The 24,024-nt window shown below is 28.2% G+C and overlaps 2 protein-coding genes across 2 annotated transcripts; one reads left to right on the forward strand and one right to left on the reverse strand.

Annotated features, from left to right (window-relative positions):
- The first annotated feature begins 4,579 nt into the window (after window positions 1-4,579).
- On the forward strand, window positions 4,580-12,259 carry LOC124926081 (ubiquitin carboxyl-terminal hydrolase MINDY-1-like). The gene is made up of 12 exons (XM_047466247.1): window positions 4,580-4,852; window positions 4,997-5,115; window positions 5,225-5,331; window positions 5,424-5,511; window positions 7,894-8,914; window positions 8,986-9,040; window positions 9,142-9,223; window positions 9,491-9,571; window positions 10,032-10,136; window positions 10,218-10,267; window positions 10,768-10,894; window positions 11,982-12,259. Exons 1-12 carry the CDS (start codon window positions 4,717-4,719, stop codon window positions 12,066-12,068), a joined length of 2,058 nt encoding a protein of 685 aa, XP_047322203.1. The 5' UTR covers window positions 4,580-4,716; the 3' UTR covers window positions 12,069-12,259.
- A 1,734-nt stretch (window positions 12,260-13,993) lies between these two features.
- LOC124925765 (F-box protein PP2-A12-like) lies at window positions 13,994-16,333 on the reverse strand. Its single transcript, XM_047465850.1, has 3 exons — window positions 15,811-16,333; window positions 15,611-15,729; window positions 13,994-14,672 (listed from the first exon to the last, which is right to left on the reverse strand). Exons 1-3 carry the CDS (start codon window positions 16,129-16,131, stop codon window positions 14,255-14,257), a joined length of 858 nt encoding a protein of 285 aa, XP_047321806.1. The 5' UTR covers window positions 16,132-16,333; the 3' UTR covers window positions 13,994-14,254.
- Window positions 16,334-24,024: the final 7,691 nt, after the last annotated feature.

Below are 24,024 nucleotides of genomic sequence, written 5' to 3' on the forward strand. Positions count from 1 at the left end.
ATTAAAATAAAAAATAAAACACTTTCATTCCACATTTTATTTATTTTGATAAAATAATTTATTTTTTCACATATTTTTTTTGAATGTAACTCTCATCTCGTGACCTTACACTTTCACTTTGGTCAATCAAATATTTGATTTATATTTTTTAACATTTAGCATTGTGACCTCACACTTTGGTCTCACACTGTTGTAAGTTATTGTAAGTTATGGGCAGATCAATTCACAATCCGACTCAAGTATCTATTTACTCTCACCTATATATCTAAATTAATCATAACTCTCGATCTAACAATCTGGACACTTTTAAAATTAAGTATCATTATATATATATATATATATATATATATTTATATATATATATATATTTATATATATATATATATTTATATATATATATATATTTATATATATATATATATATTTATATTTATATATATATATTTATACTAACAGTTTAGTAGAATTTTCAAAAATTTTTGAAAATTTTATATTTTTATGTTTCATAAATTTTGTAAATAATTTAAATAAATTTAGTATTAATTTAAATCAACTCTAATAATTTTAAAATTAATATTCAACTTCTTAAATTGTAAATATTGATAACTAGATATTATATTTTTACCAAAATTAAATAAATAAATTTAGGTTAAATAGGTTGTATAAAAAATGATAACATCAAATAAATACTTATAGATAGTCATGCACATTTCATCTGTCCAAAACATGTTTTTAATTTGGAGTTCTTCATCAAAATCAAACAAGTAGAAAAAGTTAATTAGAGTTCATGCTCTGCATTCTTAAGAAATAATTATTAAGTGATTCAGTATCTCCACTCCCTAACATTAACTTTCGAGTTTCTGTAATGAAATTTCTACATGTTCTCTCATCAAAAGACATGTTATGATATCCTCTAGTTTCCACTACAAACGATTGAAAACTTTTGGACAAAGTTATTCAAGCTTCATCGTTTAATTTCAATCTCCTCTTTGCATGTGTGTCCAATACTTTATAGGATCTAATATGTTGTGTCTTCCCAGAGCATAATGCATGGTTATGCTCAAAACATACGTTTTTTATCACAAATTTTCCTTCATTCTGAATAACATCATTACTTTTAACTTTATAGTTTGTCTTAGTTGTAGATCTAAGTTGTAAAACATTTTTGGACATCGACGCTTTCATACCGATTTTGGCACAAGCAATGGTGAAGTATTGTTGCTTACCATTTTCACCATTTTTGATCCCTACTTTGCAAATGTCGAATTCAGTTGATTGAGCATATAATGAATAGAATTCACGAAGTTCTTCCTCGAAGGAAAAGATCATTCCAACATTGTAAATTTTGCTGTGAAAAGGTCATTCTAAATTAGCCCTTGATTAGATAACTTTTAACTTATAATGCTTCGAGAAGAACATGGCCTTGTAAAAATATTGCCATGTTCTTTTACAAAAAATGAAATTATTTTGAAAAAATTAAATAAAAAGTTAAAAGAACGTGATGTTGTTAGGCGTTGAACATGGAGTTGTAAGGCACTAAACATTAAAATGGTTTGAAAAAAAAATTAAGTTTCTTTAACTAAAAAAAAACGTTGAACATGAAATTCATAGACGTTGAACATGAAATTGGTTTGAAAAAAAAAATCAAGTTTTTTTAAACTGAAAAGTTAAAAAGAACATGGTATTGTAATAACATAATCATGTTCTTTAAATACATATTAATTTAACTATCACCAATATCAACAACATCACTTCATGTTATCAGACCCTATATGGAGCTCTTGGTGGAGATGGTGTATTTTGATGTTAATTTAACTTCTCAAACATGAAATTCTTTAGAAAATATACAGTTTTTTAAATGAAATAAAATACAATAATATGGCATTATTCTTGTTTTTATAAGATCATATTAAAACATGACCTTGTTCGGTACCTTTTGAGTTAAACGGATGATTTGTTCAATGATTCATCTTCACTGACGTTGTCTCTATTATATTCATTAATATTAAAGTTGAAGAAGTTAGACGTTATCTATTAATAAAAAGTCTTTTGTATAACTAAAGCTGAAAAATCTACTATTACGACAAAATTTTTTTTTGTAGTGTTTGAGTTCACACAATGAATATATCTATGGTTTGGGTTTGGAGATATTTTTGCCGGATAGAGTTAAGAGAGAAAGATGAAACGACAGAAACGTGCGAGAAATGAATTTAATTTTTTTTTCCATTTTTTTCTCTCTTACACATGTGGCAGACCATTCGTGATCTGGTTTCGTTGCCTATATCATTTAACTATATATTTTTTTTAAGTTAACATCACTTTTATTAATCTTCCATTTCCTTTAATTTGTTAAAAGATCATTAGAAGTCAAATTCAAAAGATTTTGTTAAGTCTTTTAGGCCTTCTACAATAAAATAAAAATTGTAAATATTGGATTACCACAAATCTATAGTAATTAAAACAATATATATAATAAGAAATTTATAACGAAAAGTATTAAAAAAAAAGTATATGAAGGCAATTTCTGGTCATGACAATCCTCTTACCTATTGTAACTTCTAGCCATAAAAAATATTGAAGGATGAATGCATTTTATGTTATATCTTTCACGATTATAGTGAGTTTTCAATATGATTTTTCTAAATAAATATCATTAAAATAGGTAGAAAAATTGAATTCTGCGTCATTCACATAAAAATGAGGACCATCAAATGACTCACAAAAAGAATAAAGAGACTAAAAAGCTAGCTAAAAGTCTAAAAAAACTACAATTTGTAAGATGAAAATAACTACCGTGTTATAGAAGTCACAAAGGCATTAAAGATAATTAAAACACTTAATAGGACAATTGTCCATAGATTACTATATATGCTAAGAATTTATATGCCCTTAAGTGAAATGTCTAATAGGTTACACCTCATCTAACTATCTCGATGACATACAAATAATTTAGTTTAGTTTTTAAATAGTCGAATAGTCAAATTAGGAGGGATGACAATGAGACGGTTCGGGGGAATGTATTTATCATTCCCGCCCCGTTTTTATTTTGGAGATTTTTTTAATACCATTCCCGCCCCGTTCGGTTTTGTTTGGTTTCGAGGAATCACCGCGAGACACCGTTAATAAAATATTTTAAAAAAATAAACAAAATTATAAAATAATATTATTTAAACGAATTTTTTAATATAATATGTATGGTAATATATTGAAATTTTATATTATTATAAATAAATAAACTTACAACTCTTATAAAATATAATGAAGAAATAAATATATTGATGATTTTATAAATTTAATTATGATTTATAGTGTTTGGAGCATAATCGGGGTAAGATCGGGGCGGGGGAACATAAATACCATCCCCGTCCCACCCCCTTTGGTTTTGGGGAAAACCCGTCTCAAACGGGGTAATTCGGTTCGATTTTTGCGGAGCGGTTTCAAATTGTTATCCTTAAGTCAAACTGAGATTTTTTATTTGGTCGATTGAGATTTCATAAATAAATAAAATAAAACTCTCAATTCGCTGAATTCGATAATTAAATTAGTGAAATGTCTCCTTTTATTTATTTATAAATGACAGAGATATAATAAATTAACGACGTTCAAAATTTTATGACAAAACCTCGTTTTTGTATAATTTTAATAATAAATAACCTTAGATTGTAAAATTTGAAAGAAGATGTCCGGAATTTAATTAATTCGCAATAAGAGCCTCAAATTAAATCTATAATGAATTACTTATTAATTTTTTTTAAAAAATTTCAGAATTAAACTCAATTTATTTGACGGTCTTATAATTATAATTTGTCATACAATTTTCTATTCAAAAGGTCTTATAATTATAATTTGTCATACAATTTTCTATTCAAAGGGTAAGGTTAAAGAATTATTTTTTCTTAGTTTGATACGTAGATAATCATGAATGTGGCAAAGATAATATTTGTATCACGTTGAAAACAAATAAATGTAATGACCAATATATTTATTTATTTGTTATGTTTTAAAAAAAATTAAATTTATTTATTAATAATATGATTTTTTTTAATATATATTAAACTATATAAAAAATAATTTTTTCAATATATTATACGAAATGATTCCTGAACTCAAACAATACAAGTAATTGCCATTAATACATTATAACAAGGTTTATTCATAAAATAAAAAACTTTGGAAATCTTATTATCTCTAAAAATAAATTAATTAAGGTTTAATTACTTGATTTATTTAAACTAATACCTTAAATATTTAAAATATATTTTCTGTACATTTATGGTAAGGAATTTAAATTCCATCTCATTTATGTTTATGTTTGAATTTTGATTGTTTTCATTTTGACAAAAGCTCCACGCCCTTATTTAATTTGATCGTTTTTATATTATTTACTTAAAAAACAAATTTTGGTCAAATTTATATTTATATTTATTTTTGTAAAACTTAACAAAGAAGAAAAATATAAGAAGATATATTCATTTTTTTTTCTGTAAATCATTTTTAAAAGTGATTACGACAAAAACAAGAACATTAAAAAAAAAAAATAAAAATTGTCAGTTCTTCTTGACGCTGAAACAAACACATCTCTGCTTCCTTGTATACGGTCTTGTAGATTTCCAACGTCTTTCTGATCTCTCTCCCAATCTCTCTCTAAATCTCTCTGTGGATTCCATTCACTATCAAACTATTGTCAACGTTTCAATCAACTTCCAGCTGCTGTTAATGGCGTCTGAGGAGGATCAAAGAGATGTGTTTCCCAAGGAAATGATGTACAGAACTAAGGTTATCAAGTTCCTTGGACGTACTACTCCGATCATTCTTCAAAACGAAAACGGACCTTGTCCTCTTCTCGCTATTTGTAATGGCTCTTTTTCTTTCACTCCGCTTTTCTAGGGCTTTTCGTGTATTCCTTGTCTATTAATCATGAATTCATCTTATATTATCGATTCGAATCAATGAATTAGTGAAATATTTAAGTTATGGTTTTTATTATTTCATATAGGTAATGTTTTGTTGCTAAAGAACAACTTAACATTGAGTCCTGATGTTGCTGAAGTATCACAGGAGAAGTTACTTTCTCTAGTTGCTGAACGTTTAATTGATTCAAACAGTAATGTTAATGTAAGACTTGTTTGGTTTGTTCTTTCTATCTTGTTCCCTTATGTGATTGTATCTTCTGCATTTATTTAATTACCGACTGTATGATTGATATTTTAAAGTTGTGTTGTAGAATAAAGACATGGGGTTTCTTGAAAATCAACAGCAAAATATTGCTGATGCTATTGATCTACTTCCTTTACTGGCAACTGGAATCGATGTAAATACAAAATTCAGAAGGTGTGGTGTAATAACTTGTTTTTAGTCTTTTTGCTTCTTCTCTGTTGGTAAATTGGATTATTATAACACCTATTTGATCTTGTTCTCTGCAGGATAGATGATTTTGAGTTTACACGTGAGTGCACGATATTTGATCTGTTGGATATTCCACTATATCATGGATGGATAGTTGATCCACAGGTTTGTGAATGTTCCTTCCTCTTTGAATCAGTATGTAAATGATACACTTTTATGGAAAACAATTGTGTTCCATGCTCGTACTTATCTACTTTCCCAGTTTATGATTTTAGTTGTAGACTTTGGAATATTCATGTAATATATCTATATTCAGTTCCCTTGAGTTATAGAGTTCCTATTGCATGTGTTTGTGTTCTATTTTTCTCATGTTTTCTTCCTCCTATACAGAAGATAATTGATTAATCCTCTATCTAGTTTGTGTAATGGTGTTATGCTTTCTAGGTTTTTATTTTTATTTTCAAGGATGAGCTCTTTTTGATACCTTGGATCAATTTGATATAGCTGGAGATCAGGGCCTTGTTTGATGGAGCATTATTTGGATTTATCCTTATCCCATCATCAATCAAAATCCTTCAAATCATCCACCAACATACCAAATTACCCCATTCAAAGAATGTCTTAGCAATTTAATCCAAATAATATACTCTATGATTAAACATGTTTTTCCCCAAAAAAATCTACATCGAACAAGCTCTAGGGTTTTCTTACAATGATTGGCTCAGCTGTCTAGTTCAAATTGAATAAAATGTCAACCTTCCTGTTCTAGGAATTTCCCCTCATTTTTCTTGCATTAATTTACACTGCCTTCTCTTGAACAACCTTTGGTATTTAATTAGCATTGTGACATGTAATTGTGCTGACTGCTGAATCACGCGTATCAAAAAGTTGTGGTTGCCTCTTTGGTGGAATTATCTTCAGTTTGCTTGACAGAATAGAATGTAATCCTGTAGAATTGTTATCTTGGAAAAACATAGCCGACAGGTTAAATACTAAAGAAATTGTTTCCTTAAATTGAAGAAAAAAAAAATCAATGAATAATCTGCAATTGATGGTTTGATCGTTTACCTTATAGTTGAGATGGCTTAAGCATATTGGATGTTTTCATATCAATTTCTTACATTGTGCTTAGATGAAGTTAAAGAGATTGGCAGATTGCTGATTTAACAATTGTATCAATTTTACTTTATATCATTAATATGACTAACCCATTTATTATAAGGTGTATATGATGCTTTTACATTTTTATGTGTAGAATAGCTACCAAATATTCTAATCAAAGCTAATAATATCTTAAGGTCCTTGGAACTTTTTTTACTCTTAAAATGTTTGAAGGCCAATATTCACTTGAAGGTCTATTATGCTTATGATTATTTATGGTACTATTATAGCATCTATTTTCATTGTAGCATAAATTACAAATGTTTTGCTAAAATACTGTTATCAAACACATTTTTATGGCTCTCTTGGTTAATTGAAGTGGTTAAGTCAATTCAAGTTGATATGTGTCTGAGACAAGCAAAAACAAAAGGAGAAGGAACCTAGAGTGGCGAAACAGCAATGGTAAACCATAAAAAGAAAAGCTGCCTGAAAAAGAAGATAGCTGGTCAAATGATCAGAGTGCATTTAGCTATTTATAATTTTCACCTTTCTTATTATCATTGTATTTTCAGTTCCATCCTGATCCATTTTAGAAAAGATGCCCAGTTCTTACACATTTTTCTTAGGCCTTGTTTGATGTGGGTTATTGGAGACTAACTCCAAAAAACCCAATATTCAATCCACAATATGATACGTGAGATAGGGTTAGTAACCCTAGGACGCGATGGTGTGACAGTAGTTAAATAAACAGCTGTGGTAGTTATTAGCAGCTGGATTAGTTAAATAACTGAGGAATAAAAGTTGTCACAAGAAGCTAGTGGCAGTTGGGGGCTGTAAACTGCGACACTATCACTAAAAAATAACCTTTTTGTGACAGCATTTATTAAAAAATAGATAAGCTTAACGCAAAATCGGAAAAAGAAATAATAGTAACTTGGTCCCGAGCATCTACCATTATACCCACGATGATTGGGCATACTATTGCTATCCATAATGGAAAAAGAGCATTTACCTATTAATATAACTGATTGTATTGTAGGCCATAAATTGTGAGAATTTTCTCCTTTTAATTTGAGGACACGCAAAAGGCGATAATAAATCTCTTCTTTAAAATTAATAAAAAATATAGATATAATCTATTATTCCAGAACTTACATCAAGCAAGGGTATTTAGAAATAACCACTTGGTTATTCAAATAACCCTAGAAACAAGGCCTTATTCTTATCCTTAGAAAGAAATCCGGGTGTCTTGGCTCTTCTGTTTGAGTCATTTAGTTCCTCATGTAGTGAAGTTTGTTTGATATCTTCTGCCCATCTATGCTTAAGATCATCTGTATATAATATTTTTAGATGACTCTATTCTGGTTCAAAGTAGCCACATCCTTCAGTATCTTATGGGTTATACTGGATATAATTGATATTTTTCCATCTCCTTGTGCATCCCAGGATATCGATACTGCAAATGCAATTGGGTCGAAGTCCTATAATACTCTAATGGAGGAGCTTGTCTCCCTCGAGACACGAAAGCAAGAGCATGAAAACAGTTATGAAGGCGATTCAGTTGATTTTGCCGCTGCAACAGCTGCAACTCTTGGAGTTCCTTCACCATCCCTTTCTAGAGGCATATCTTTTGATGATTCTCCTCAGTGTGCCCCTGATTGCCACACAACAAAAGGTGATATGGATGAAAAACCAGAGAAATTGGGAGTCTTGAAACTATCAGAGGGTGAATTGCAGGTTCCTTCAGATGATATTAAAGATTTAGCCAATGGCTTTAATGGAAGTGTATGTTTGGACACGTCTGACACTTCTGTTCTAACAGAAGAACTGGGACTTGTTGATAATGAAAACAAAGAGTCTCAAATAACAGGAGATCACAATGCATTCAGCAATTCCAATGATCAGGTCATTAGTCAAGAAACAACTTGTGGAGAACCCGTTTCTACCAAAACTGACCAGGAAAACAGCATTTCAGTATCTTCTTCTGAGAAAACAGTTACATGTGAAGAATCCAAAGATATAGTTGTGACAGACAGGATTAACAATTTGGTTCAGAGAGAGAATATGGAATCTGCTGGTGAATTCCCATCTACCTCTGATATAGAAGACCCTGCATCTAAAGATGAACAGCATATACTCGAATCATATAGAGATGGACATATTATTTCAAATGGCCAAAACAAACTTGAAGCAACCGAGTTATCTACACCTGTAGCATATGCTGATTTAGATTCATTGGGCGATAAAAGTCAACATATTGAACTACCTAACGTTGTTGCTTCTAGCGTTGATAATAGCGAGCCTATATATGAAGGAGAGGAACGAATGGACTCCGCAGTGACAATTCATCAAGATCGAGAACCTATCTATGAAGGCGAGGTGGTTCTTGCAGAACAAGTTGAGAAAAGTACAGGAGATGATGATGATAATAAGGGAAGTTCGATGAATAAAATTACTACTAAACAAGGTCAGAGTCATTCTATTTAATGATTATGTAGTTGGGAATTATATAGATTGCTAATTTTGTTTTCCCTACAGGAGATCTGATAAGGAATTTTCTTGACAGCAATGCCAGTCAGTTAACAATATTTGGGTATGCAAGTACTTGCTTTTGTGAAGTTCAATCAACTTTTGTTCCATATTAGGTACTGAATCTAGTTTTCTTAATTTTTTTTCTTCTATGTTATTCTCTAGCCTATTTTTTCTACAAGAGGGACTGAAACAACGAGAACTCAGCGTATTTTTCCGCAATAATCACTTCAACACAATGTTCAAGGTTGGTTTTAAGTTATTATCTATTATTGTATGTTGGGTGGTTACTTGAAGAGAACTGCAATATTGTCCCCATGTTGAAACATTAAAAATTTATGTTTTTGTATCTGGATCTGATCTAGATGAGAAACAACAACAAAAAATTAATTTGTCTCTGACTAAGTTTTCAAATATCCCGATATAGAAACATAAGTTATAAGTGTTTCTAACCTTGAAAGTTCTCGTGTGGTTGTTTAACCATGTCTTCTTTTTTCCTTTTCCCAATTTGCAGTTTGATGGCCAACTTTACATTTTGGCGACTGACCAGGGATATATAAATCAGCCTGATCTGGTCTGGGAAAAGCTAAATGAGGTAAGATTTTTTCATCTTCTATCTAATAGTTCATGTGATAGCGAAACTTTATCCTTCATCTCCCTTTGGGCAATTTAGGAATTTCTGAAATATTGGGTATGTAGCAGCTCTAGATAATCAAAACTCCAACATGACACTGAACTGGGAAAGCCTTTCTGATGCATGAGAAAATATTAGGGTAAGAAATATTGAAGAAGATGAGAAAAATAGAGTTCAGTTCCCTTCATCTCAACCGTCCATTTGTATTACTTCTTGGCCCTTGGATCTCGGTTGGCTTAGGGTCACTATTTATAGTACCAACTAACAATATTAACCCTAACACATATATCCTGAGTGAACTCTGTTCAAGTATTAGAGTAGATCTTGTAGAGTGAACCTTTTGGTGAATTATTGCAAAAGAAAAAAGAATAGTCTGGTAACTTCTGTTTCATGGGGTTTATTTTGCATCGGAATTCTTCAGGTCAATGGGAATACAGTCTTCATGACAGGTGATTTCAAAGAATTCAGAATTGAAGATCGTACTGGCAGTATATGGGATGAACAAAATGCAGTGACCAATACAACTGTGCGTTGTCCTTCTTTCAGCTTTTTTTTTTTATTTTTTTTGTTCTGTTTAAGGAACTAATTAAGTTATTGTGCGCTTCAGGACTATCTTGCCAGCATTGACACGTCGGCGCAAGATAATTCAAGTTTCAAGTAATGGATTTCTAAATCTGTGGACTCTTTTGTGGTTTATTGTATTATTATAAATAGATTTGTTATATTTGGTATGAAAATTTTAAATGATGCAGTAATTTGTCCTTTTCCTTGACTGCTTGATAGTAAATGGGGATTATGGTCCGTATTAGTTATTTCTATATTGCAAATAACTGCTATTTCTAGGTGAATTTATTGATGAATGCTTCCGGTATCTTCAAAATTTAGAATCCCCACGATATTGTCTCTTTTGTTATAGAGGAACCCCCATCTGATTTGCTTTCCACATGCGGAAGGGGACTCCATTGTCTTTTTCACAATATATTGAGTCTATTTGGAAACTGATATTTTATCTGGAAAATAAAGATCCTTTTTTTTTCCTGTTTGGTATAAGATTGATTTGTGGTGGTCAATATCCAGATTATATTGTGATATTTTTTCTTGATTGGTATGGATAATTTTTTCTTGGTCATGATCCTTATTATTTTCTTAATCTGCAGCTCCGATCTGCAGTTGGCAATAGCTCTTCAACAGCAAGAGTTTGAGCAGCAACAGCAACCGCGAAACGTGCAGCAACCACAACAAACTGTTAGTACCAACAGTTCAAGGTTGATTACAGGACCACAGGTCAGATTCATTTCATTTTGCTTGTATCTCTGTGAATCTGCCTTTGAGAATCTGTTTCAAAATTACATCAAAGAGGTTATAAAATATAGGATAAAAGTTCATCATTTTGTTTCCTCAACTTGCATCAAAAACACGATTTGCTTGTTTTGCAACTTTTAAAAACGGCTCAAATTACTTTTCATCGTCAATTTTTTGTTAACTCATTTGAATTTTTTAAATGGTCTAGACATTATCTTTTATGCTCCTTAATCTCAATTGTTTTTCTTTTTAAAATGCATATCCATAACCAAAAAGTAATTTGAGCAATTTCTATAAGTTCAGGAAACAAAATGAACTTTTTTAGTATATAAGATGTGATATTATTCTTTTGTCCAAATCCATAGGCTTGATGTTCTTATAAAAAACTTAATTAGAAAATTATTATCAACACCAAGCTTGTGCCAACCTTAGAAATACAACAACCAGATAAGAAACATAGGAAAAACACCCGAACTCCAATATTAAGGAAAAAAGCACGTGACAAACTTACATTTGCGTGCCTTTTTCTCAAAACCTCATCGAAGATGCAATTGTTTCTTTCCATCCAAACGTTCTTATTACACGACCAATCTCTTTCTTCCTTTGTCACTCCAATTGAAAGCTGTCCATCCGCCAATGAATTTCTTACAAAAGGGTAAATTCTTGAACTCGATTTCCCACTAAAAATACATTGATTGAAATGGAGTTATCAATGTAAGATGTTGGGCTAACCTCCTCCAAAGAAGCCAATACATGTGAGTCTTCTCCATCGCAAATTTCCAAATCCATACACATTGAACCGTCATGAAACACTACCAAAACCGATCATTTTCCCCTTAAATGCAAGTGAATCAATGATCAGGTTCAATTTTCACTAGAATGCATTTTTAATAGGGGTCATGTTAACCTACTCCAGAGAATAAATCTTAGTGGAAAAAATAAAATAAAATGATAGAACCATGTTTTTCCCTATGCATTTCCACAATAGTTGCAATAGGGACAACCTTATCTTAGTATATAGTAAAGGGAGACGGCTTTATAATTGAACTTCAATTTTATTATAATGCAGGTTCCGAGAAGCAGTGCGAGGAATCCACAGGTGGTGCCTACAAGGCCAGAACCGAAACAAACGAAGGAGAAGTGTTCGATTATGTAATAATAATTTAGTAGTATTTGACATAGTTAACAGTTGGGGTGGAAGAATACTAACAACAATTTATTATTATGTATTTCTTCTCCTTTTTATTGTAATGTGTTGTGATTTTTCTCTCTTATGTACAGCTTTTGGTAATTTAAATTTTATGGACCAATTTGTTGACCCCTTATTATGCATCATTTATTTAAGTATATTTGATTTTATGTGATATAATAAAACTCAGTAAACTAAAAAGTTTAATGACAAATCTTGATTGCCATCAGTAAAGGAAAGCTAACCTAATCTCTATTTTGATGAGACTTAATTTTTTTTATTTTTTATAAATCAACCTTTTATTGAAATTGATAGTGGAATAAAAAAAAACATTTTTAAACCATTTTGCAGGAAAAAGAAGGTGAAGAAAAATTAAAAATACAAAAATTAAATTTCAATAATCTCGAGATAGTTTCGTTCCTTCTTCTTAATTGATCCGAAAGTTTGAAGAAAAATAATACTATCAAATCCTTAAACTCCTTTGAAAATTTCTCTTATTTTGTTCTTCTGGAAACAGATGTATCATGTATGAATGATTGATAATGTTTCGAAGAATAGATCATATATATGAAACTTAATTTTTTAAAACAAAAGGATGGCATAAAAGGAGCAAAACTAAAAAAAAAAAAAAGAAGTAAATTTTGAAATAAAAATCAACTTTTAGATTTATCATTTAGAAAGTCTAAGATTCCCCTGCTAATAGTATTAGGAACCAGATCTCAACTTAAGATGAGCATACTTGCTTGGAAATTGCTTGAGTTCAAAATTAGCGATGGGGAAGTAACTTGGTTTTGGCAATTAGTGATTTGAAAAGTATTATTTTGAAGACAGATTTTTATAGTTAGATTAAATCAAATCTTTTGTATAAATCAATGCAATTAAAGAGAAAAAGAACATCAATTCAAATCTTCGATATTGCTAATTAAACCACTAATTATGTTATTTGATCGGGGATGAGCCAGCATACTCGAATAGGTATTCGGGTACCAAATCAATTAATGCAAAAACAGCCCACCGGTAAATATGCAAAATTGATTGATTTTATAGAGCATAAGAGAAGTAAGAAGAATAGTGGAGAAGATAGACTTGAAAGCAATGAAATTGGTTTATGAATTGGAAAAGTTGAGAAAAAAATGTTCATTTATTAAAAAAAAGGGTGTGTGATTTACTTAGAGACCAATGTATTGAGATTCTTTAGTGAAAAGTTGTGTAGTCATAAAATGTGGTCCCAAGAAATCAATTTATCTTATAATTGACATTTCAAAAAAGATTAATAACAAATGATAATGTCAAATATTTTTTTTTGTATTGGTATCATGTGGTATGTAATTGTTCATTCTCTTATTCTATTTGGCAAAGTGTGAGCAAGTGCATGATGACTCTTAACAATTCCAAAAGTCATTTTAAGTACTTTTAGAGTTTCGGTTCGATGTAGTGTGAGGTCGTGTTAGCTTTTTATAAAAAAAAAAAAAAAAATTTCAAATATTTTGAAAAGTTAAAAGAAGTATTATAATATTTGAAGTGATGTCAATCTTATTAGAACATGACCTTTATTAGTAAAAGAAAGGTCCTAATACATTTCATAATTGGTTCCTTTTGCAAAGGTGAAGCATTGAGAATATTGAACATGTGAAAAGATAAATTTTATGTATATTATTTAGTGCTTTTTCTTTCAAGTATAGTTTTTTCCTTTAATTTTTATTCTTTTAGAAACTATTTTAAGTTCAATTGGATGAGACCTAATTATCCAGCCCTTCAAAACCCTAATCTCTGATTTAACAAGTATTTTATCATAATATCATTTACAATCACAAATAAAAGCAAAAGAGAAAAACAAAAATTGATTACTTTTCAAATATCTAAACAGATATTTTAAATATTCAACTTCAAGTTTATGCCAATGTAAATCCATTATATTCAGATAAAGTTGACAAAAACCTATACCCAAACAGACACTTAAAGAACCTAATATCCTCCAAATCCCAAATAAGAACAAAAAAAAAGACACACAAAAGAAACATATTATGTTTCCTTAACCTAATTTCAGAGTTTGCATATATAAAAAAAAGCTATGCCTCTCTCCACCACCTCTTGATTCCTAATACCTATGAAAAAGGATTTAACAGAAGCAAAATCTCAAAAAAAAAAAAAAATCAATGCTTCAACCTTTCTTCAATCTCCTTAGGGTAAATTGCAACAGAATCTATACAAAGCCCGCCTTTTGTATGTGTACAATCGATTTGAGTCATCGAGAATCTGATCTTTGTCTTTTCACTAGAACCGTCGATAACAAAATCACCCACGTGATGGTGAATCCATTTTCCGGTTTCTCCAAAGAATACATGTGAAATGGCTTCCTGACCTGCAGATGTTGATAATTTGAATTGAACAGGTTTTATGTCCCACCCGTGAACATGTTGATCGTTGCATATCTTTCGACCAAATCTCTTCGAGCTATATCCCAATTGAAGTCGAAAGAATAGACTGTAGGTTCCGGGTGGGAATGGGAAGTCCACTTCTCCGTCTACTTCTAGCCACCATGTTTGTTGAAGGTAAGCAATTTTCCCAAACCTATAATTGAAAGGCAAACAAACAAACACATTTGATCATAAGAGATTGTCTTTTTTCTTCTTTTGTTGTTTATCAAGGTCTTTGGATCTGGACTAATCTCTTGGAGGAGACAAACACAACAACCCATAGTTCATGACTCTCACTTAATCCACAGATGATTTGAATAAGAATCAAACACGAGACCTCAGAGTAGTAAACCCTTAGTCATAATAGAAGTAGCATCTAATTGATGTGGGAGGTAACCCTTAGACACGAAACCAAGGTTTATTCCTAATTCAATTAGGGCATTCTTAGTGTGAATCGTACATGACGAGAGTTTGTTTTTCAACTTGTACTATGAATATCAAGATGAAAAACACATTCCGAAAAAAACCCGGTCTAAGAAAAATGTTATCCATGTTGGGTATATGAGAGTTTTTTTTCTTCTTAAAACCAAGGTTGCGAGCACGACAATTACTTCAATCAAGACATTCTTAATGAGAATCAAATCCGCGAGAGATTGTTTTAACTTGAACTATGAACTATGAACGGCAAGATGAAAAACATATTTCAAAAAACCCCGTCTAAAATAAAGGTTATCCTCGTGTTGGGTATATAATAAGAGGTTGTTTTAACTTGTACTAGGAATATCAAGATGAAAACACACTTGTTTCAAAGGGTATGGCGTGTAAACATGATAATCAACCATAAACAATATTCTAAATGATCATAAACACATAGAAAATGGTTTGAATTCACTATTCCTAATTCACCTAATGATCATGAAATTGTCTCTTATAACTCATTAATTGAAGTCCCCAATATTCCAAGATTGAGAATATGCATATTAAACACAACATCTAGTCAAGCAAAACATCAAACAGGTTGAAGGCAAGAAATCCAGGTGATTGAATCAACAAAATACAATATCAAAAAGGAACAAGGAATGAAAATCTAACCTAGATTCATCAGTTGATATCCGATTCCAATATCTCCGATCACCTATTCCAGTCATTGACAACCCATCTGAAGAAATTGATAAACAAGTCTTTCCAGTGACTTTATCCAGCCAAACTTTCTACACTCAAAATTAAACACCCGGCAATCAATTTGAGATAACAATAACAAAAACTACGAATCAAAATCAGGTCAAAATTACCTTCGTTCCATCATCAATATCATTCTTCCGACAAAGCAATGAATAGATATCTCTCATACACAACCCTAACGGAGGATTATCAAAAACCCTATCGATAAGTAATTCATAATTAACAGGCAATTTCGATTCCCAAACGAAATCAGCAGATGAAGCACCGTAGAAAGCTCGATTTAGAGTTGCGAGTCGACATATATCTGGCGGATCAAGATGCGATAACACCGCTGCTACGCAACCCTCCGGTAAATCTCCGATACCCATTTGTGTAATCGAGGTGGTTGGAATGGTTTTTCGCGTTGGGAGAAAGGAAAATACAGAACCCATCAAATGGCATCAATAAAAAAGGCGAAATGATTCAAGAAATCGTCAATTGATTTGAAAGAGAGAAAAGGGTAGATAGAAAGAGAGAGAGAGAGAGAGAATGAAGAACTCCAATATTAATAGCTGTATTTTGTATAGGGAAAAGCTTTCACATTTGCATGCCTGTTTTCTGGTTTTTCTTGAAGCACACGGTCATGGACTAGAGAGAGAAAGAGAAAGACGACGAAGAAGAAGATGATGATGGATGAATGGATAGAGAGAGACACAATAAATAATAAAATAATTGGGATTATAAAATATTTAGATATTAAATATTACTTAATTCTTTTTACTATTTAAGTTTTAAGGATATAAAAAAGGGAATTTGGGAGAGAGTTCGATATGTGATCAAGTTAAAAATGAAAAAGTATGAAAAAAGATAAAGATAAATCTTTTCAGTTAATCAGATTGTTTCGTAACTAGGTGATTATTTTCAATCTGATATAAAAATTAATTTTCGCAATTATGTGATCATTTTCACTTTGATGTAAAACTTAGTTCACGAAACTAGGTGATTATTTTTACTCCGGTGAATTTTCGAAACTAGGTGATCGTTTTCAATCCGATGTAAAACTTAGTTCTCGAAATTAGGTGATCATTTACACTCTAATGTAAAACATAGTTCTCGAAATTTAGGTGATTGTTTTCACAATATGTAAACCTAGTCCTTAAAATTAGACCATTATTTTTACACCATTTTTGTAAAATTTAGTTTTTGAAACTATATGATTGTTTTTACTTCAATTTAGTGCAAAAAAAACTATAAGACTTCCTCTCTCATTTTTTATTTCAAATTTTGTATCCCGTCATTTCTCTTTTTTTTTATTGGATAAGACTTATTTAAATAATTTTTTAAATGTTTTTTTATTAATTAAATTAAATAATTTATCAATTAAAATGTTAAAATAGGTTTGACAAATAAAATTTAGGGATCTTGTTCAAATTATTTCAAATTCAATTCATTCCTTATCTACATCTATTTTATATTTATAAATAAATAAATATTATTATTAATTTAACTATCAAATTTTCATAAAATTTTAGGTTTTGACTACCAATTATTTAAAATTAGATAATCATAATTCTATAGTTAAAATATTGACATAGATAGTTAAAGATTAAAATTTAGTTTGGTATAATTAAAAATAAAGAGACTCAAATTATAAGGATTGAAAGTGAAGTTTCACCCTAATTTGATAATTTAACATATTAAAATGTGTTTTTTAAGTTATTTTTTATTAAATATTATTTTTTTGGAAGCTTAAAAAAATAAATAATTAAGATATTTTTTTTGTTTAATATTTAAATTTTATAAAATAAAATAGAAATAATTTAATATTTTGATCATGAAAATAATTTTATTTAAATTAATCTATTTAATTAACTGTATATCAAACCAATGTTAGGAAAAGAAATTAGAATTAATGAGTTAATTTAAAAATAATTTGGATTTTAATTTAATTTTAGATACGAATTCAAAAGAAATTTTATATTTATAAGGAAGCAAGAAAATCAAATTATAATCTAAATTCTTATATAGTAAATAATATAATCATAATTCAGAAATCCAACTAGATATTTATTTTTACGTGTCTACAGTGATATTATGATAAAATCATGCTAAATTTATTTTAAATTAGTCCTTTTAATAAAATTGGAAATTTAATATTAATACAATTTTAATTCAAATCTTTGTATTTAATATATTCAAAGTTGGGTTCTAATGTGATTTTTGGAATTTAAGTTATTATATAAATAATAATTATATTCTAAATTAGGGTAGTTGAAATAGAGTCTAAGTATTTATGAGTATAGAGTGGTTAACTTTTTTTAAATAAATTATTATTTAAAAAAATATAAAATATATAAATTGTTTTTTAAATTAATTATATGCAGCAGACTATAAACATATCCTTATTTTATTACATTTTTGTTTTTGACCATTTCTAACTAAACTCCGGTCAACATTGAAAATAGAAATTAATTATCTTATAATAAATTTATATAACTATTTGTTTGGTTGATTTATTTTGATTAATTCAAATAATGTAACATTTCATCAATTCTTAAAACAAAAACAATATAGAAAAAAATCAATATATTAATTAAAATACAAAATATTTGATTACTCTTAATACCATTTAAAAATACATACTAAAATATTCTGATATTTGATCCAAATAATTTATTTATAATCAAACAAGATTATTTTCAAACTAAAATATTCTGATATTTGATCCAAATAATTTATTTATAATCAAACAAGATTATTTTCAAATAATTCCTTAATAAGTATTATAAACAAGTGTGGACAAATTAATCGAATAATAAATTTAACCATTAAACCCAAACTATTTTTAATCTAATACATGTGCATCACTCTTATAATTCCTAACCAAATAATTATGCCTCTAAACAGTTGATAACATTATATTTAATTGTTTTAAATGCTTGAAAAATAAAATGTTATAATAAATTAGATTTTTTATGTATAAATTTGAAAAATGTTAATAAATTTAATGTTTATTTTTTAGAAAAAAAATATATAAGTATTTGAATTAACCAAACCTAACCATATGGATATAGGGTAAATTATGATTTTAATAGATATTGAATTTAGTATAACCGAATTATTTTTTTAAATACATATTTTGTTAAAAAAAACTCGAACAAAACATACCCAATTAACTACTAATACTGCTAATATAAAACACATATATCTTTGTTTATTAAAAATATATATAATTGAATTACTCTCAATGAATTTTACATTAATGATCATAATTTATTTTTTTAAGGTAAAAAATAACACAAATTCAACAACCATTGAGATTTCAAAAGTCAAACAATTGTTTTAAGAATTAAAAATATTTCCATGACAAGATATAATACATATGAAACATTAATATATCAAAATTAACTAAAAGTGTTGTTGGGTCAACTTCACATTATTAATACATGCATTGCATATAAGTGAGTATGAACCTTTGAATGAATCAAATAAATAAATAAAATTATTTTACATTAGTAAAATTTATTAATAACATTTTAAGTTATAGTAAGAAATTATAACTTTGGAAATCGAATTAACTTCCTATATTAAAACGAATAAAATGTATCTTCACTTTTCAAATTCTATTAAGAACCATATATATAATTTTAATACCAGTCATAACAATTAGGTCTCTATCAAAGAAAGTAAAAAAAATCATTATTTTTATGTGCAACAATCCAAATAATTAAGATTCATCTTGCTATTTTTGAAAAAAACATTTCAAGATGCAAGAGAAAAGGGATTTTTTCAATGATTTAATCAATCATTAATCATGCTCTAATAGTTATTTATTCATTACTTTATTCAAAATCAATTTTAAATTTAATTCAGCTTGTAATTTCAAATAATACATGAATGCTTAGTAAGTTTTTACATTAATAAATAAAATTAAAAAAACCTTCAACATTTAGCGAATAATCTAGAGCAAAAAAATGATAAGATGAAATAATTAATCATATAAAATGCACTTAAAGTTGAATACTATATATCTCAAACTTATTTAAGCGTTTAATTAATAGTATCAATCAAACTAAACCTAAATCTAAAGATATTATACTTATGATATATTGTTTGGAATGTTTTGCTGAAAATATTATTTATGCAGAATTTTATTTGAATATAAAATTAAATTATAAATTGGATGGAGATAATTTAATCTTTTTAATGTTAGTATTATTATTTTTATCTATTGAGTAATGTTTTTATTATATTTTTTAATATCATAATTTATTTATGTGTTTAAACAATTTTTATTATTTTAAATATATAAATCTTTTTCAAAAATATTATTATTATATAAAAATATTAACACTTGAAAAGGAAAACGAATATAAATAATAAAAAAAAATATGGCATAAACCAACAAATTTACTAAATTTTAAAATAATAATTCTAGAAAGACAGCTATGCGGTGTATTCAGCAAAAACGTGTCAACCGTTTTCTGAATGGTCAGAATCTATTTTAATGATGTCTCTCTCATTCATTTATTTATTTAATTAATTGATTTATTCCTGATTCCTTGCCCATCATAAAAAAATATCTAAAAATTCATGTTTGATATTATTATCTCATAATTACAATGTTTTCTTTTTGTTAAAGACAGAAAAAATAGGTTATAATGGTTAAAAATATCAACAGGGTACAGTTTACATATGAATCTTCTTTTATAATTATATTTTAAAAGCAGATTTTAACATCAATTTATATCATTATTATAAATTAAATGAAAGAAAAAACAATTATATTTGAAGAACATACACATCAACATCACTAAAAAAATATCTATTTCTTAAGGAGTAAGACCCATCCACCAACATAACTATACATACACCTTTTCTTTGGTACTTTTCTTCTTTGAATGTATCAAGTTGAATTATTCTAGAGAAAAATTAAATTATCAAGTTTGATTATTTTGACCATCCACTTTCTTCCCATAAACGTATAAATATTATTGTTAATAATATTGATATATTTAAGAAAAACAGTTCAACCTTCAATGTTAAATATTAAAGAAATAACTTTTTATTTGTTTAAAAATACAATATAATATAAATAATAATAGTTTAAGTCTAATATCACATCAATATACTCTAAATACATTTTAATTAATTATTTAAAAAATAGAGAAATGATTGAGAGATAAAATTTAGACGAGTGAATATGAGGATAAGATCTTCTTTACGGGGTGATCCCTCTTTCCTTCACAGGGAGGGAACAAAACATTCATTTTAAAAATCCTCACCTGAGTGAATGACGTGCGCAATCTGATTGACAAATAAAATAAAAAGAGATTATATTTTTTATCTTTTCTCACACTTTTTTCATTTTTCCAGCTAACAACAACTTGATACCACATCATTCACTCTCCAATTTCCTAAACTATAACTCTTTTGAAAATTAATAATGAAAACAAAATATTTATCAACCAGCAATATAAAAAATTAATGTTAAAAAGTTTGAAGACATTGAAACAAATCATTAAGTTCATAATTGTATTAGAAAAGAATAAAATGATTTTTTTTTGTTTGAAAAGTGAGTAGGAAACTTACAAACAGGTATGGTCCAAAATTAGGTCACTTTGAAAACCTTGTTTTTTAATATAGTTTTCTTTTTATTTATGGAACACTCCCTTTTAATTATAATTCTTTTTAACTTAAATTAGGTTAAATTAAATAAGATTGTAAGTTCTCAAACTATGATGTATACTGTCAGTATTTTTGTTATTAAAAAATCACATTACAATAGTATTAATATACTATAATATTAAAGATGAAATATTATTACAAAATGTTTACCATTTTATTGAATAAGTGAATATTGTGTAATTATATATGGAAGGAGTCTCAAAGTAATTATCTCAATTCTAAGTAACAAAACAAAATTCATGTGAAATCTATCATATTTTTATTATTTGTTATTTGTACACATCCATGGTCCATAATCTTTTTCAAAGTTTACCCAAAAAAAATATTTCTTCAAAGTTAGGGAGCTTAGAGTGATTTCATAAAGATGTGGCCCAATTTGGAAACATCTAGAATCCGGAGTTAAATTTGTGTTTGGGCCAAAAAAATAAAATAAAAATTATTTAGATAAAATAGTATTCTTAAATATATTTTAATTATGTATAAATTATTTTTCTATTCAAACTCAATATTTCCAAATAAACATGCACTAATTAGAAAATGTGTCATAGCTTCATATTATGTTCTTAATGTTCATATTAAGTGTACTAGAGCTCTCCATATTATGTTCATGTTAAGTGTTTATTTGATCATCTCAATATACATAATTTTGACAGCGACAAGATTGTCACTTTAGGATTTAGCATCTTTTAAATCCATGTGTTCACGTATTTTAAAAAGTGTGTGAACGAAAGCCCTAAACCTAAATCTTGATTGCTACTTTGAGCTATCTTGGATTGTTTTTTGCTTTTAAGGATTGATTACCCAAACAAAATACAATATTAGTTGGCCAAACTAAACACTTTAATTTCCAAGTCTTCATTTAATATAACAAACCATCTACTTATAGTACTTTTTAGATATATGCCACAAGATTTTGTGAATTGTGTGGTTGTTGTTGGTAGGGTTGTTCATTTAATGTAATTAATGTTATGATGTTTGTATGAGATGTGTACATCATTCATGACATTAGTTGTGTTGTATATTTTTATTGGACATACTTGGAACATTTTTTTGTAGTGAATATGAATTTGAACTAAAAAAAATATTAACAAATTTATTAATATATATATATGGCTCAATTGTTATTTGGGGTCGAACTTGGATCGTTTTTATTAAATGAAACTCAAACTTTAATTTGTGTAATGTGAGACTTGAGCTATCAAAATTTTAATAATTCGAGGTTTTTTCCAAAATGAACAAAATATGCGTCTTCTTATTATAACTTATCATTTTTGATTTCCGACTAATTTGACACGTCTGTAAATGAATGATATTTTTTATATAAATTTTTGGAAATTATTATTTTTAAATGAAGTATATTTTTTAGATATATGCATCCTAATTTGTTGAAAGTTAGTTTGAGTGACTAAAAAATGTATGATCTAATCATGTTTTGAGAAAATTCAAATAGAAATAGATTTGGTATTATTTTACATAACTTCAAATACATATTTTTTGTGTCCCATTAATTTGGATGTATTATTATTTTAAATTGAGTAGTCTTTTGAGATATGTGTGTTTTAAACTATTGAAAGCAGTTTGAATGATGTAAAAGTTGTATAATGTGGGAATAGTTGAAAAATCGAAAAAATAGATAATTGTTATTTTTTTACAAATGTCGTAAATTAGTTAATAAAAAGAAAATATTACGTTAAAGTAAGAAGACGGACGAGTTAGTTCGTTTGAGAAAAGCCTCCAATAGTTAAAATTGTGATAATTTGAGTTTCATATGACACAATTCAAAATTCGAGCCTCAATGGGTGAAAACGACTCAAGTTCGAGTCTCATATGACAATTGAACCATATATATTTTCTTATATTTTATAATATTATCTCATCTATATTAACTTTTGAATGAGATTCTTAAAAAAATTGTTTACAAGATAATTTATCGATTTTTTCGTTCAAATGATGAGATAGCTCTTCAATGTTCAAATGAAACTTATGAAATTTATATTTTACCAAGTTTACATTAGGAATGGTTGGTAGGCTTTGATGATAAGGGATATTAGAGAAATGAAACTGTGTGGTGGATGATATTCTTTAGAGTTTTCCAATAAATATCACAATTTTAGTAGGCTTGGTGTTTAACAAAAGTGATATTTTTTTTGGGGGGGGGGGGGGGGGGGGGAAATAACAAAAGTGATATTTATACTTCTATAAAAAGGGAAAATAGACAAGTCTATAACCATTGTGAGGTTGAAATGCAAAATCTCTATTCAACGATCTTATTAGTAGATGTGAAAGGTGGGAAAGAATCAAGCCTGCCCTGAAAGTGACCATGAGAGCTTAACCTAGCCAATTTGCTTTTTCATATTACTATAATTTTTAGATTCTTCAAAATCCTTTTTCCACATGTTTTTTCTCATTGTCACTTTTGAAGGATTTTGAAGAATCTCAAAAAACCATAGACTCCTGCAAACATGTAACCGCAACTTATCTTTTTCTCAAATGTTATTTTGCACGACATCAAACACACTCATCCTCTCCAACAATTGGTTCAAATTTCTACACTTTTGTCACTTAAATAGTCTTGCATTCACTTTTAATTCTTCAACTTATGACAAGAGTAATAAGAGACCAAAATAAGTACAAGTTCAATTTTAACTTCTTAAGTT

Source organism: Impatiens glandulifera, chromosome 2 (genome assembly GCF_907164915.1).
Source record: "Impatiens glandulifera chromosome 2, dImpGla2.1, whole genome shotgun sequence".
NCBI lineage: Eukaryota > Viridiplantae > Streptophyta > Magnoliopsida > Ericales > Balsaminaceae > Impatiens > Impatiens glandulifera.